The 16,595-nt window shown below is 38.1% G+C and overlaps 1 protein-coding gene and 1 long non-coding RNA gene across 3 annotated transcripts in view; one reads left to right on the forward strand and one right to left on the reverse strand.

Moving 5' to 3' along the window:
• Positions 1 to 15,413, forward strand: part of LOC108535209 (uncharacterized) — a 35,856-nt gene extending 20,443 nt beyond the window's left edge. Inside the window, exon 3 of the long non-coding RNA XR_001887162.1 lies at positions 12,859 to 15,413. This is a non-coding gene — a long non-coding RNA (uncharacterized LOC108535209). The remainder of the gene's footprint in view (positions 1 to 12,858) is intronic.
• The window catches only part of RHAG (Rh associated glycoprotein), a 30,207-nt gene that overhangs the window by 12,320 nt on the left and 1,292 nt on the right, over positions 1 to 16,595 (reverse strand). For both annotated transcript variants that reach the window (XM_017881103.1, XM_017881104.1), the window contains exons 2-3: positions 2,064 to 2,247; positions 957 to 1,107 (exon numbers count right to left, since the gene is read on the reverse strand). In XM_017881103.1, the coding sequence (XP_017736592.1) occupies positions 957 to 1,107; positions 2,064 to 2,247 (335 nt within the window). The remainder of the gene's footprint in view (positions 1 to 956; positions 1,108 to 2,063; positions 2,248 to 16,595) is intronic.

The following is a 16,595-nucleotide window of genomic DNA, read 5'->3' on the forward strand; positions in this document are numbered from 1 at the left end:
TCCTTTCACATTACTCTAAAAGTTTTCTTTTAGTTCTTCATCACCAATTCAAGACTGTGGTTGTTGTTACTTTGGCTTGAAGAACGTTTCTCTCCACTAGTTACTTGAAAACTTCTAGGTATCTTTTAGGTCCAGTGTAACTGTCACTTCCTCAGGGAACCCCTCCTTGATTCTACAATCTAAACTAATCTTCCAGTTACACTTTCTCATAGTCCCACCGTACATGTTTTTCATAACATGTATTGCAATTTATATTAACATTTGTGTGTTTGTGTCTTTGGATGGGTAGATGAATGTGCAATTCTTTATTTGTTTTCTGTCTCTCCCACTAGAGTGTAAGCTCTATAAAAACAGGAACTTTCATATTTTGTTTGTTATTGAGTCCTTAACATCTAGAAAGTTGTCAAAAATATTTGCAGTTGAATTGATGTTAATAGAAATATAAACAAAATCACAAAGTACTAGAGAGTGCCCAAAAATGTTCTTTATTTATTATTCCTGGGAGGAATCAATGAAATATTTGTGGAGAAAAAAGTTTGACTGAGGCCTTAACAAAAACCACTACAAGGCTTTATATAGGGCTATTCACCTAGTAGTAAAAATATAAAAAGGAATTGATCATTGATAGGCAAAAGAAGAGTTGAGGAATCAGAACAATCTGGAGGTGAATTCAGACTCTGGCAAGTCATTCAGTATCTGTGATAATCAGTTTTTATGGTGTATATATATGATAATAAAAATAATACCTACCATGCAGTGTTGTTGTGAAGATGAAATGAGATAATATTTACAAAACTCCTACTTAACAGTAGGCACTCAGTAAATGATGGTTATTGTTACTATTTGCTATGGTATCACTCACCAAGATTTGCTCCCATATACCGTAGACACCCATTGTTTTTTGTTGCCAGAACTGATGCCCAAAGCTAGGTAAGTATAAATTTTCTAACTCTTACCTTAAATATTTCACCAACCAGATATTCATTGCCAGCAAATACAGCAATTTCTATAATTGTCATGATCAGCATTTGGGTGGGGCTCGTTTTTCCCAGGACAGCTCCAAAAGATATCAGAACTGTGGCTGTACTGAAGTCTGCATTTATCATGCTGAGGGGAAACAAGAATAAATTGAAGAGTAATGCACACCTAACATAAAACTGACCAAAGTGCAATCACATCTCCCACCAGGCCCATCCGGTGCTTCCCAGACTTACTCATCATCTCCCACTTCCTACTCCTCCTCCAACTAAAGAGTGTCTTTAGTTGCTCTAATGTACATATTTTAACTTACCTTTTATCTCATTTAGGGTTTTACTTTATGTTCGTTGATTTAATAAGTGAATTATTTCTGGAGTGTGAGTTTACTATTGCACAACAAGAATACATGTTTACATTTTAGAAAAAATCTGAAAAATAACGAATGGGAAAGTTTTGCTCCCTGTAGCTGAGATGGAAGGAATAATACTTTTATGGAGGAGGGTTTCTCATACCCTCAAAGTCAAACCAGAGAGGTTACAGATATGAATGTATTATCCAGCTCAGTAGAGCAAGACATTGATTCAGATTTTTGAATTTCAACAATTTTCTGTTACATAAGGGAGGCAATTTGTCAGTCGGTACAGTAAATGACAGTGGACTACCAGAGAAACGATTGATCTGAAAATGCAATGGCTGAAACATAAATAATTGTTTTAGTGCATTTGGACTGCTATAACAAAATACCATAAACTGGGTTGTTTATAAACAAGATAAATTTATTTCTTATGGTTTTGGAGACTGGGAAGCCCAAGATCAAGATGCTGACAGACTTGGTGTCTGATGAGGGCTCCCTTTCTGGTTGGTAAGTGGTGCCTTCCAGCTATGTTCTCACATAGTGGAAGGGGTGAGGAGTCTCCTGTGGACCTCTTTCACAAGGACGCTGACCTCATTCATAAACACTCTGCCTTCATGACCTGGTCACCTCCCAAACCCCCCACCTCTTAATATCATCATGTTGCAGGTTAAGAGTGTAATATATGAATTCTGGAGGACACAAACATTCAGCCCATAGTAAAGATGCTCACTTTTTGATTCCAATGGTAATTTTCTGTCCCCAGCTATGCAGGATTCCCTGTACAACAGTGCCCCACTGGAGGCCCAAAGCAGCAATGAGTAGGTTGATACCCACACTGCTGAAGCCATACTTCTTCAGGAAGGTCATGAGGAAGCCAAACCCAACAAATATCATAACATGTACATCTTGGAACACTGGAAAAGAGTAAAGGAAAAAAAGTCTGCATTAGGAGAGCATGAAGAAAGTATTGCATCATAGTATAACCCACATATTAAGTGCTACCACCTTTGTATAACACACTGGGAAAAGAGAGCATTATCTGGGAAGCAAAAGTTTGGTTCCAACGCCAGCTTGACTACTTACCAACCAAGAGACTTTGGCAAGTTATTCAGTGTTGGAGCTTTTTATTGGGAAGACTATGCACTATTACAACAGTGTGTCTTTCATCCTGTTCCTGAGGAATTTTTCATTGTTTTCCATGTGAAGATGGCCTTACAAAGCACAGAGCAAGCATCACCCTTTCTTGCACTTTACCAATACTCCCAGGAAACAGAATATTTTCTCTTTTCATTTACATAGCTTTGTGTATATAATTCAGCTTTATCATTTGTCATGCTATATTAGCATTTATTTAGCATTTGTCAAACAATAATAGTCAATAAGGTGTCCATCTCCTGCACTAGATTGTGAATTTCTTGATTGAAGGGGTTTGGACACATTCATACTTGGCTCTCTTTAACTTGGCCTAGTAGCTTGCATATCAGATAGGAAGCAGTATGTTTCTTTGATGGATGAGTCTCCATTCATCAAATGTGTATAATGGCACCAGCCACAAAAATCTTACCAGATCATTATTTGAGTCAAATGGGATAATCTCTGTTAGCACTTTATGAAACATGAAGCATTAATAAACATAAAGGCTCTATCCTCTTCAGCAGCAAATATTCAATTTGGTGTCTGGGGATATGGGCTCAGGCACCTGAATTCAATCACATGATTGTGTGACCCTGGGCAAGTCACTTACTCTCTATGAGCTTCAGTGTTTTCATCTGCAACATTGTAAAGGCCCTATTTCACAGAATAATCCAAGTGGGATCACCTGTGTAGGAGGATTTGCATACAATAAAGTATTATACCAATAAAACATATGATCAAATGCAAGATAGCGAAAATATGAACTCTTCAAGAAACTGACAACTAAGTTGGTAAGACATATATATGGATAAGCCATATATGAAATTGACATTTTTGACTGGAAATAGTCCTTTGATCTGAAGGGAGGATCTGGACAGTACATAAAGCATCCACTACAGTGGACAAACCTGAGTGGGGTACCATAGTCTCTCTCTCTCTCTTTTTGTGGTGGGGCCGGGGGGGCGGGAGATGGAGTCTTGCTCTGTCGCCCAAGATGGAGTACAGTGGCATGAACCCGACTCACTGCAACCTCCGCCTCCCAGGTTCAAGAAATTCTCCTGCCTCACCGTCCCAAGTAGTAGCTGGGATTACAGGCGCATGCCACTGTGCCTGGCTAAGTTTTGTATTTTAGTAGAGACAAGGTTTCACCATGTTGGCCAGGCTGGTCTTGAACTCCTGACCTCAGGTGATCTGCTCTCCTCGGCCTCCCAAAGTGCTGGGATTACAGGTGTGACCCACCATGCCTGGCCCCATAGTCTCTTTTTAATTAAACATTACCATTGTGGCCAGAGGTTTAAGTGGAAATAGGTATGAGGGAGGATATGCCTAGAAAATATGTCCCAGAAGAAACCGACATTAAAGGTCAACTAATTTGCCCAAAGGTTGAAGTCAGGATTTGAACTCCAACCTGACTTTCCTGATTTCTCTGTTCATTGAGCACTGTAAGGGGAATAAAATGACCAAAGCAGAGCTCTGGCTTCCGAGGCACACAGAGACGTTACTACTTCTTGGCTCCTCTCTACTTCTGTTCTGCCATCAGGCTCAGGGTGTTGAGGGTAAGAGACTATGGTACACTACTCAGGCTTGTCTACTGCAATGGATGCTGAGATGCGCTACCCAGATGCTCCCTTCAGATCAAAAGACATACCTCCCATTTTCCCTGGCTGTCAGGAGTGCTGCCAGATGAAGCCCTAAGCTCTCAATTCTCTCTGGAAAATGCTGTTGTTTTGCTCAAGGTCATAGCTCTTCCCTAGGGTAGTCTGGATACAATAACCGATTCACATGAGCAACCCCTTGTTTCAGAAAATGACCACCTAAACCTGGACAATCCTAGCTTCAGAACCTCCTGCAGGGTCAGCTGAGGACTTCTACTTCTCTCCTCAAATCCTTTTCCCTCAAGCGTTGATCCTTAAGGTGTTGATTCCTATCCTATACCTACCCAGGGTACCCTGGAACTGAGATTTTTACCTGACTCGCTGGTGGGCACTTGTCAGTTAATATCAACTTGTTTCCCTTTCTGCTTTTAGTATAGATAACCACATATATTCATTTTTCTTTACACATCGATTTGCCAGTATTTAATTTTCATATGTAAAAATTTGATCTAAATCATAGAATAAATTGGAGGGGAACTTAGAGGATATGCATGATTCTTACTATGGTTTTACTAAACCTTTACGGGACTCAGTTTTTTTTTAAGGAATACTTGGATTACATGATGTCTAAAGTGTCTTAGCTCTACAATTTATTTTATTTCGCATTTAGGTCAAGACTCTAAGACACAGAGAAGTTAGGTGACTTGTTTATAGTCACAAAGTAGAATAAAAATAAGGACTCAGTTTTTTTCATTTTGTTCATTTTTTTCAATTACACAAAGTTTTTTCTAACATTCTTTTTTTTTTTTTTTTTTTTTTTTCTTAGAGCACTCTGGTTCTCCCTGTAATCTATTGAGTTTAAACTGTGCAGTTACCAACTGATATGGTTTGGCTCTGTCTCCACCCAAATCTCATCTTGTAGCTCCCATAATCCCATGTGTTGTGGGATGGACCTGGTGGCAGATGACTGAATAATGGAGGCAGGTCCTTCTTGTGCTGTTCTCGTGATAGTGAGTGGGCTGGAGTGCAGTGGTGCAATCTCGGCTCACTGCAACACCCGCCTCCTAGGCTCAAGTGATTCTCCTGTCTCAGCCTCCCAAATAGCTTGGTTACAGGCATGGGCCACCATGGACGACTAATTTTGGTATTTTTAGTGGGGACAGGGTTTCACCATGTTGGTCAGTCAGGCTGGTCTCGAACTCCTGACCTTGTGATCCACTCTCCTTGGCCTCCCAAAGTGCTGGATTATAGGTGTAAGCCACCACGCCTGGCAATCTGATGGTTTTATAAACAGGAGTTCTCTGCACAAGCTCTCTCTTTGCCTGCTGTCACCCATGTAAGACGTGACTTGCTCCTCCTTGCCTTCCACCATGATTGTGAGGCCTCCCCAGACATGTGGAACTGTAAGTCAAATAAACCTCTTTCTTTCATAAATTGCCAGTCTCAGGTATGTTTTTATCAGCAGTGTGAAAACGAACTAACACACCAATTAATTTAAGAAATTGTTTTATTAATTTCATAATTTCTCTTAGTGGAACAATTGTTCTGCAGAGCTCACCCCTCTTCCCCTTTGATGGAAAACCAGACATTTTATATTGGGGTAAAGAAATGTCATATATTAACTGTGCTTCAATATTTTTCCCTCTTCTGATGTAATTATTGTTACTGCTTTTGCCACAAGGGGCTTAAGAACCTCATTTATTATTTAAATTAATAAGAGCTTAAAAAGTTGTGGAGGTTCTTGAATGATTCAGTATGAAAGATATGAATAAAAAGGTTTATAAACAACCAGGATTATTGCATTATCATTTATCCTGCTTTAAGAGTTTGTGGTTGGGGACCAGGGAGAGGGCCACAACTATAGTTGTGTGGTACAAGGCTCTGCCACCAAAGGAATACAGTGTCCATTTTATAGAAGAAAAGGAATTTCTTTAGGGGTTTGCACTTTGGAGAAATCTTCCAACAGGTTTTAAGGATTGTCAAGTCTTGTCTAAATCAGTGATTCTTAACAAGAGGTAATATTAGCCCCCAGAGTACATTTGACAATGTCTGGAGACATTTGTGGTTGTTGCAACTTGAGTAGGTAGAGTGGTGCCACTGATGTCCTGAGGGATGCTGCCAAACATCCTGTGGTGAATAGGACAGCTTCCCACAAGGAAGTATTGGGCTCAAAGTGTTAAGGATGCTGCTGTGGAGAAATCTTCATCTAAATCAACTATGCTTTTAAGGATTAATAGTAACTAGTATAAAACTTTCATTTTCTTTAAATGTTTTATACCAAAACAGAAAATGCTGGCTTGATTTACTTAAAAATTTCTGCCCAGTAGCACAGCAAATTTTGCACTCTGTTTTGGGCCAAGATAGCAGGGTGGAGGGAACCAGGTGCCTACGTTTTCCTTACTCTCTTCTCCCATTCTTTGCTGCCCCCTGAGATCATAACAACTCAGTGTTTTTTATTTCGAGCATTTTCCTGAAAGTTGTTAACAGAAAATAAAAGAGGATAGTGAAAACTATAAAAGCGAAGAAATCTGAAGGCATTAGAATCCTACACTGTTCTTAGCAATCCCATCTCCCTGACTGTGATAAGTTGTGTCTTTCACATTTATTTATTTATTACTTATTATTTTTATTTACTTATTTATTTTTTTGAGATGGAGTCTCACTCTGTCTTGCCCAGGCTAGAGTGCAGTGGTGTGATCTCGGCTCACTGCAGCCTCTGTCTCCTGGGTTCAAGCAATTCTCCTGTCTCAGCCTCCCGAGTAGCTGGGACTACAGGCATGCACCACCACACCTGGTTAATTTTGTATTTTCAGTAGAGATGGGATTTCACCATGTTGGCCAGGTTGGTCTCGAACTCCTGACCTCAGCCTCAGCCTCCCAAAGTGCTGGGATTACAGGCATGAGCCACTGTGCCTGGCATCTTTCACATTTAGAGACACATCACACTGATCAAAAACACTGTGTCAGCTCTACGCTAGCTAGTAATTTATATTCCATTCTAATTGTTTACTAGCTGTGTGTCTTTGGATAACCAGTGAATCGCTCTGAGCTTCAGTTTCCTCATCTGTAAAATGGGACTAATACTTCATAAGGCTCCATGAGGGCATGTGTTTTATTTACCTCCTCATGTCTCCAGTATCTGGTACAGAGTGCATGTGAAATATATCCAGAATAAACATGTAAACTCGGGTGTACATCTAACATCTAACAAACTTTTATGTTTTGATATTGGTGTATATTTAGGATTATCACAGTTAGGCTCAATCTTAAAGGAGACCACTATATTTAGCCATTTTCAAATAGCCAAACCTGTTTCTTAGCTATTAGTTGATGACATGCATAAAACCCCCCATATTTATCAGTTGTGTAAAAAACAATTTCATCTCTCTCTATGTGTAAATATTTGTTTGTCTGTATATATCTTTATATATTTTAAGCTCACAGTGCCTTATCTTGGAAAACATCAGCAAGTGCTTTGAATTCTACAATTTTTGTTTAGAATACAGGATACAAGATCACTCAACTTGATATTTTCACTGAGTAAACTCATTTTCCCACAAAGATTATATTCTCACCCTTTAAAAGTTGATTGATGTTAGTGAAGACCAAGAAATATTTTGGCAAATCTGTTGGAGACAATAGATCCATGTAGACAAATTTGGCCTAAATTCCTACCTGATAAACAATGCTGCCTATATAATGCAGTGGTTAAAACACAGGTTTTGGAGGCAGACAAATCTGGGTTAGAATCTGACTAAGCACTTTCATTTACTAAACATTTGATCTTGGGCAAATTGCTTAATCTTTCTAAACCCCAATTTTATCATAAGTATTTCTTCTTAACATGTGTATTCCAAGGGTTGTTTTGAGGATTAGAAAATAAATACACAGTAAGTTTACACAGTGCCTATGACAAATTAAGTATCATTATAATCAGTGGTTTTATTATAATTTAAAATTTGTCCTACTTTTCTGCTAAAAATAAATTTGGATTTGAGGTTGGTAACCAGAACCTGACAGGATACAATTTCACCATCGTCATTACCATCACCACCACCATCAGCAGCATCAACATCCTCAGCATCATCTCATTCATTAGTAGAGTTTAATTTATGTTGTTAATTTTGTTCTATTCTACTTTTATGTCTTACAATAGGATATCTTGCAAGTCCTAATGTATTAGTCTGTTCTCACAGTTCTAATAAAGACATACCCAGGACTGGGTAATCTGTAAAAGAAAAGAGTTTAATTGACTCACAGTTCCACAAGGCTGGAGAGGCCTCACAATCATGGTGAAAGGTAAAGGAGGCGCAAAGTCATGTTTTACATGGCAGCAGGCAAGAGAGCTTGTGTAGGATAACTCCCCTTTATAAAACCATCAGTTCTCATGAGATTTATTCACTGTCATAAGAACAGTGCAGGAATGACTGGCCCCCATGATTCAATTACCTCCCACTAGTTCCCTCCCACAACACATGGGAATTATGGGAACTACAATTCAAGATGAGATTTGAGTGGGAACACAGACAAACCATCTCATTTTGCTCCAACCCCTCCCAAATCTCATGTTCTTGCATTTCAAAACCAATCATGCCTTCCCAACAGTCCCCCAAAGTCTTAATTCATTTCAGAATTAACTCAAAAGTCCACAGTTTCATCTGAGACAAGGCAAGTCCCTTCCACCTGTGAGCGTGCAAAATAAAAAGCAAGTTAGTTACTTCCTAGACACAATGGGGGTATAGGCATTGGGTAAATACTCCCATTCCAAATGCGAGAAAATGGCAAAAACAAAGCAGCTACAGGTCCCATGCAGGCCTGAAATCCAGTGGGCAGTCCTTAAATCTTAAATTTCCAAAATGATGTCCTTTGACTCTATGTCTTACATCCAGGTCATGCTGATGCAAGAGGTGGGTTCCCATGGCCTTGGACAGCTCTGCCCCTGTGACTTTGCAGGGTACAGCCCCCTCTCCAGGCTACTTTCACACCTAGAGTTGAGTGTCTGTGGCTTTTCCAGGTGCTGGGTGCAAGCTGTCAGTGGATCTACCATTCTGGGGTCTGGACGATGGTGGCCCTTTTCTCAGCTCCACTACACAGTGCTTTAGTTGGGACTCTGTGTTTGGGTTTGCACCCCACATTTCTCTTCTGCACTGCCCTAGCAGAGGTTCTTCATGATGGCACTTCTCCTGCAGCAAGTTTCTGTCTGGACATTCAGGCACTACCATACATCCTGTGAAATCTAGGCAGAAGTTCCCAAACCTCAATTCTTGACTTCTTTGCTTCCACAGTCCCAATACCACATGTAAACTGCCAAGACTTGGGGCTTGTACCCTCTGAAGAAACAGTGGGAGCTGTACATTGACCCCTTTTAGCCATGACTGGAGCTGACACAGCTGGGATACAGAGCACCATGTCCTGAGGTTGCATAGAGCAGGGAAGCCCTGGGCCTTGCCCATGAAACCATTTTTCCCTCCTAGTCCTCCTGGCCTGTGATGGAAGGGACAGCCATGAAGGTCTCTGACATGCCCTGGAGACATTTTCCCCATCGTCTTGGTGATGAGGGAACATTTGACTCCTGATTACTTAATGCAAATTTCTGCAGCTGGATTAAATTTCTCCCCAGAAAATGGGTTTTTCTTTTCTACTGCATCATCAGGCTGAAAATTTTCTAAACTTTCATGCTCTGTCACCTCTCAAATGCTTTGCAGCTAAGAGATTTCTTCTGCCAGATACCCTAAATTATCTCTCTCAAGTTCCACAGATCTTTAGGGCAGCGGCAAAACTATGCCAGCCTCTTTGTATAGTAAGAGTGACCTTTACTCCGTTTCCCAACAAGTTCCCCATCTCACTATCACCATTTTGGTCTAAGCCATTTAACAAGTCTCAAGGAAGTTCCAAACTTTCCCACATCTTCCTGTCTTCCTCTGAGTCCTCCAAACTGTTTCAATCTCTGCTTGTTGCCCAGTTCCAAAGTTGCTTTCACATTTTTGGGTATCTTTACAGCAGCATCACACTCTACCTGTACCAATTTACTGCATTAATCTGTTCTCACACTGCTAATAAAAATATACCTAAGACTGGATAATTTATAAAGGAACATGGTTTAATTGACTCACAGTTCCACATGGCTGGGAAGGCCTCACAATCATGGTGGAAGGCAAATGAAGATCAAACTTATGTTTTACATAGTGGCAGGTGAGAGAGCTAGTGTAGGATAACTGCCATTTATAAAACCATCAGATCTTGTGAGACTTACTCACTATCACGAGAACAGCACAGGAAAGACTTGCCCTCATGATTCAATTACCTCCCACTGGGTCCCTCCCATGACATGTGGGAATTTTGGGAACTACAATTCAAGATGAGATTTGGTTGGGGACACAGCCAAACCATATTACTTAATAACTCAACATGTTAAAATGTAACTGATTATTAGAACTCACTCTCTACAACCCAAAAGAAACAAAATGAAACAAAACTCTTCTTCTATGTCCTATATATATGTATATATGCCAGCTGCTTGGAATGATGTCCACTCCATCCCACACCCAACACTTTGCGTGTGTGTGTGTGTGAGAGAGAGAGAGAGACACATACACACACACACACACACCCGGGGGAGGGGGGGGAGAGAGAGAGAGAGAGAGAGAGAGAGAGAGAGAGAGAGAGAGAGAGAGAGAGAGACTTGCTCTGTTACCCAGGCTGGAGTGCAGTGGCGTGAATATAACTCACTGCAGCCTTGACCTCCTCCTGCCTCAGCCTCCTGAGTATCTGGGATTACAGGTGCACACTACCACACTTGGCTAATTTTTTATTTTATGTTTTGTAGCAACAGTGTCTCACTGTGTTTTCCATGCTGATCTCAAACTCCTGGGCCCAAGTGATCTTCTTGCTTCAGCCTCCCAAAGTGCAGGCATGAGCCCAGCCCCAGTACTCCTTTACCTGAAAATCTAGATACTTTTTAAGAATCATTCTCTGAGTGTTACTGGACACAGCTGCCACGTTGTGCATATCCCTCTTGTTTTATTTCATTTGTTTGTCTGCTTTGTTGCTCTGTGTGCTCATTTATCAGTTATTTAAATAGACCTGATGGAACACTGCCAGTTAGACACTTTTGTAGGAGAAAGTGAATGCAAGTCTTAAGATAGGAGTCATTGGGTGGCTTGTCTCAGAGAACTCAACAGAAAGTCTGCCACTTGTAGCTTTTTAGGAACTGCCTCAGTTATACATAAATAAATAGATTACCGGTGAGGGCCATTGCAAATTCATCTAATTGGTAACTATATGGGTCTTATTCAGAAAAATTTTGTTTGTAGACTAACTGGTGAAAATCACAAAGTTCATTTTCCAGTTAAAGTTTGGTTGGATTTCTTGTTTCATTTTGTTCTGCTTTTTAGTGGCTCAAGGCTGGCAAAGTAGTTTGCTATACATATAGTTTTTTGGCCTTAGTGAGTTCCAGTCTTTTGAACCAGTGGAGTTGTATTCTAAACTCCTCTTTTTTTGAGAGAATAGTATCCTTAGGGCAGTATCTTCCTTCCTCCCTCTAAATATGTTATTTTTACATATTTCAAATATTTAGAAAAGAGAATACAATAAACACTTATATACTATTCACTCAGATTTATCAGTTATTAATATTTTCATACTTGCTTTCTGTGTTTGTGTGTGTGTGTACATCTCCTAAGTAAAAGGACATTCTAAATACCATAATATCAGCATCACATCCAAAAAATGCCAACATCGATATAATAACATGATCTAATATAGAATTATATTCAGATTACTCCAACTATCCCCAGACTGTCTTTTTATAAAATTTCTGGATTAATTATTCACTCAAGTTTCATACATTTTCTTTGTCATATGTCTTTAGATGCCTTTGATTTAGAGCAGTTCTCTTACATGCTTTTCATTGTTGGTATTATTTCATTTTTTTATGTAGAATGCCCTACAATTTGGATTTGTTTGATTGTTTCACCATGATGAGAATCAGACTAAATATTTTTGGCAAGAATATTATACAGATGGTATTGTGTACTTCCCACTAGATCACACCAGGAAGCACATAATTTGTTTTTCCTATTACTGATAATGATAGACTTGACCACTTGGTTAGGACTGTGTTGCCAGATCTCTCCACTATAAATGTAACTTTGACCCTGTAAGTATCAAGTAATCTCTGGGTGATGCTTTCAGACCATGTGATTGCCATGCTGTCCAATAACTTTTGACTCAGTGATTTTAGATTCCATGATGAACATTGCTGAAATGGATTATTACACTGGTAACTTCAAAATTGCAATTTTCTATGTCTATTCTCCTTTTATATTAATTAGTATTCTTCTGTAAAGAAGAGCTTCCTCCTTCTCCTCTTATGGTCTTTTATGCAATATTTCTATGGGCTTATTGAATCCCTTTTTCCTTATTTGAATTTCTATTACCATTATGTCATTATTATTTTAACACTCTATGTATTCCTAATTTGGCCTGTTGATGCCCCTTCAAGCAGGATCCTGAGTCCTTTTCACATGGCCCTGTTAATCTTTAAGCACTTAGGTTACCTTGTGCTTTCTTTGCCCCAACCTGGAACCAGCAATTTCTCCAATGAGTCCCAGAGTGGGGAACGATATTTCAAATCCAAGGTCTTAGTACTATTTGTGCCCATGGCTTCCAGGTCTTTTAAATAGGCAAAACTGTTCAATTCAAAGGCACCACATCGGTTCTGCTAGAGACTAGTATTTTATTGTTAGGTCATATATTACAGACAGTATATTAATTCAGTTTTCATGACAATTCCAGGTAACAAAACAGCAGCAAACCATTTCCTAGGAATGGTTTACACAGCACAAATCAGCTACCTTCGTTTGTGACATGAAGATTTGCTGAATTTTTTGGTGAAAGTCATGAAATGATTTCAAGTGATATGTAGATCCTTTGCCAGTTCACCTCTATCTTCGGTGGTTCCTCAAGTGTGATCCACAGATATCTGGGTGTCCTGCAGACTAACTTCCAGGGAGTCTGAGAAGTTAAAACTATTTTCATTACAATTCCAAGATCATATTTGCCTTTCGTGTATGACATGACTTTTTAATACGTATGAATCAGCCTGGTGAAATACAAATATATGTAATGCACTACTGAAATGTGATGGTATCTCAGAAAAAAAGCACTTTTGTGATGGATTGAGTTGCTAATTGAAGAAGAAATATTTTAATAAGATTCCACTGTTTCTTGAAAGAAAGACTGACGCATACATTGCTGCTTCTCAGACTTGAGTCTCTGACAGATATTTTCTTAAAAATGCATGAAATGAGGCTATCATCTCAACTTAAAGAACTGACAGTATTTATAGCTGTGATATATTCTCAGTTTTTAAACAATTAGAATTTCAGAAAATTTGTGTCTGCTATGACAAGCTTATCAACTTCCTGATACTTGGCAAGACTTTTCTGAGAGACTGTTGATGATATTAACAAATATTCTTCTTCATGTTATATATGGAAATATGTCAACATTTGGAAGATCTGTATAAGTCAGTGAATCAATATTTTTCAAATGAACAATGTAACAGTATTACAGAGTGACGCATGAGTAAATGAGTCAATCAAAGTACAAGATAAACTAAAGGATTTTTAATGCCACGGAGTATACAAAGATCGTTAATATGATTTTAATGTCCCCTAGATATTAAATACCTGGCATCTGTGGAATTCTAAAAAAAAAGTAAACAGTCCCCAGAGAGATTTCTCTTTAACTTTAATTTTCTCTAGTCCATCTACATGTTAGCAAGGAGTAGCTGACAGACACAGTCAAACTTCAGTGCTTTTTAAATTGTTTGACTCAACAGGGTGACCAGCACCTTGATAGGTGCTATGGAAGCCAAAAACCATGGAGTATAGCTGGTTTATCAGATGAGTATCTCAGAGGTTATTCATGGCATGAAACATGATATTCAGGTACATAACATAGTTTCATGATTGTGCTTAGGGTTGTGTGCAAATCCAAGGGTTCTGTTAACATAATTCCCTTCTCTCCTATTCAAAAAGCATAACAGAATACAAGTGATGAGAATAAATTTGTATTTTCTGTAGTTTACTTAAAATGTAGATTAATATACAACTTCATTTATTTTTGAAATACTCAAATCTTTTACCACACTGCAATTGAGAACTATCATAATGTACTGTGAACTTCTTGGGGGAGGAACCGAGCCTTTTCTATGCTTGAATCCCTGCACTGGCACTGGGCATTGAGCTAGGTAGGGACCCAAAATGTTTACTCATTTGACTTGAACATTGTTTTCTATTAATGAATATAAACAATCTGTTCTCCATTAACTTATACCATTACATAAACTTTGTGTAAGTCAATTGTTTAAAATGTAGGGAAATACATATATAAAAAATATATTCTATATATGTATATAACACCTCAGTCATGTACTTTCTCAGTCTATTCTACAAACGATTTTAAGCAAGAATAATATAACTGAACTGGAAGATGAGAACTTTCCAGAATTTTGAGTCTTGAGACCCACCCTCACTGAAGAGAGAACTTTTAATTGTGTATAAAATCGGTTATGGACAGCATTTTGAATGAATGAAGGCTACCTTTCATGTAAAATTCCACTTTGTGGCATTCTAGGTGCATAGGAGACAAGTTAATTAATTGCATGCAATGGATGCCTTGAGTTATTAGGATTTTGTTCTCTCACATAACCCTGGTGGAGAGAGGCTGAAAAAACATCTCTTGTCCAAATGCATTTATGTCTCTAATCTTGCTTCGTTTACAGCCATGGCATATTTTTTTTTAACCATCTAAATATATGGTATACATTTAGACATTCAGATGTGCCTGGTCACACATCTCCTTGTCTGCCTTCCCCCATGGAATGTAAACTACCTGAGGACATGAACTTGGCCCATTTTGTCTTTTTTTCATTTTCTTTTCTATTTAAAATTGATACATAATATTTATACACATTTACGGGATATATGTGGATGGTATTTTGATAAATGCATATGAATTGTAATAAGCAAATCATGTTATTCAGGATATCCATCACCTTGAACATTTATCATTTCTTTGTATAGGAAACATTTCAAATCTTCTCTTCTAGTTATCTTGAAATATACAATATATTATTGTTAACTACAATCACCTTACTGTACTACATACACTAGAACTTATTCCTTTTATCTAACTTTATATTTGTAACCATTAACCAAACTTTCTTCATCATTTTCCCTGTTCCAACGCCCTTCCCAATCTCTAGTAATCATCATTCTACTCTCTACCTCCATGCAGAGAAAAGGAAATTCTTACACACTGTTGGTGGGAATGTATATTATAATGTAAACAATATGGAAGTTTCTCAAAAAAACTAAAAATAGAACTATCACATGAACCAGCAATTTCACTACTAGGGATATTTCCAAAGAAAATGAAAGACATGTTTGCACTCTTATGTGTATTGCAGCACGATACGCAATAGCCAAGATACAGAATCAACCTAAGCATCCATTAGTTGATGAATAGATAAAAAATAATGTGGCATATATACACAATGGAATCCCATTTTGTTTGTTTTATTCACTGCCTAGTGCCTACAAGCTTGAGAGACTTGAAGATTGCTTGCAAGAATTGGTAGTTTAATAAATATTTTCTTCGTGAATCATAAAATCAATAAATTTTCATGTTTTTACAAGTGGTGTAGAAGAGTGATATGACTACTAAATTATATTTTTTAAAAGATTTATTGAGATATAATTGACATATAAAATTATATACATTTGAGGCATACAACTTGACATTTTGATATCCATATACTTTGTGAAATGATCACTACAATCAAGCTAGTGAACACATTTATCACCTCTATGTTGTTACCATTGTGTGTATACCTGTATGTGTTTGTGTGTGTGTGTGTGTGTGTGGGTGTATACCTGTGTGTGGGGGAGGGATGGGGGGTGATCAGATTGAATTGAAGCTATATCCTCCCAGGAAATTACAAGTATCCATACAGTATTGTTAACTATCATCAATTATGCTGCACACCAGATGTCCAAAAATTACTCATCTATTGCTAGGTTACTGAAAAATGACCATGTTTAGTGATTTTCCTTCAACCTGGTCTTGGTCTCAAATTGTGAACTGAAGTTTTACCTAGGAGATTTGATGCTGGAACTCAGAAAGTTCAGCTTGAATGATGCAATTATTAAGCTCTTAAAGTCTTAAGATAACTTTATTTAAACCATATTAATCTTAGATCATATTTTTGGCATTTTTAACATTGTATTTCATCTCTTGGTTTACAAGTGTATTAGATAGTGGAGTCTTAGAATAAAATAATCATATTTGTTTTATTTTTGAATAAATTTGCTGTAGCACATGCTTAGTGCTTAATAAAATATTTACTAAATGAATAAATGGATGAATGAATGAAATGTACAAAAGCATACATAGTTGAACAGAATTTTTTTCTGTTTTATTCTGTAACTTACAAATTGTAAAACTTAATTTAATCAAGAACCCTC

The sequence above is a fragment of the Rhinopithecus bieti genome, unplaced genomic scaffold (assembly GCF_001698545.2).
Source record: "Rhinopithecus bieti isolate Rb0 unplaced genomic scaffold, ASM169854v2 scaffold_12605, whole genome shotgun sequence".
Taxonomy (NCBI): domain Eukaryota; kingdom Metazoa; phylum Chordata; class Mammalia; order Primates; family Cercopithecidae; genus Rhinopithecus; species Rhinopithecus bieti.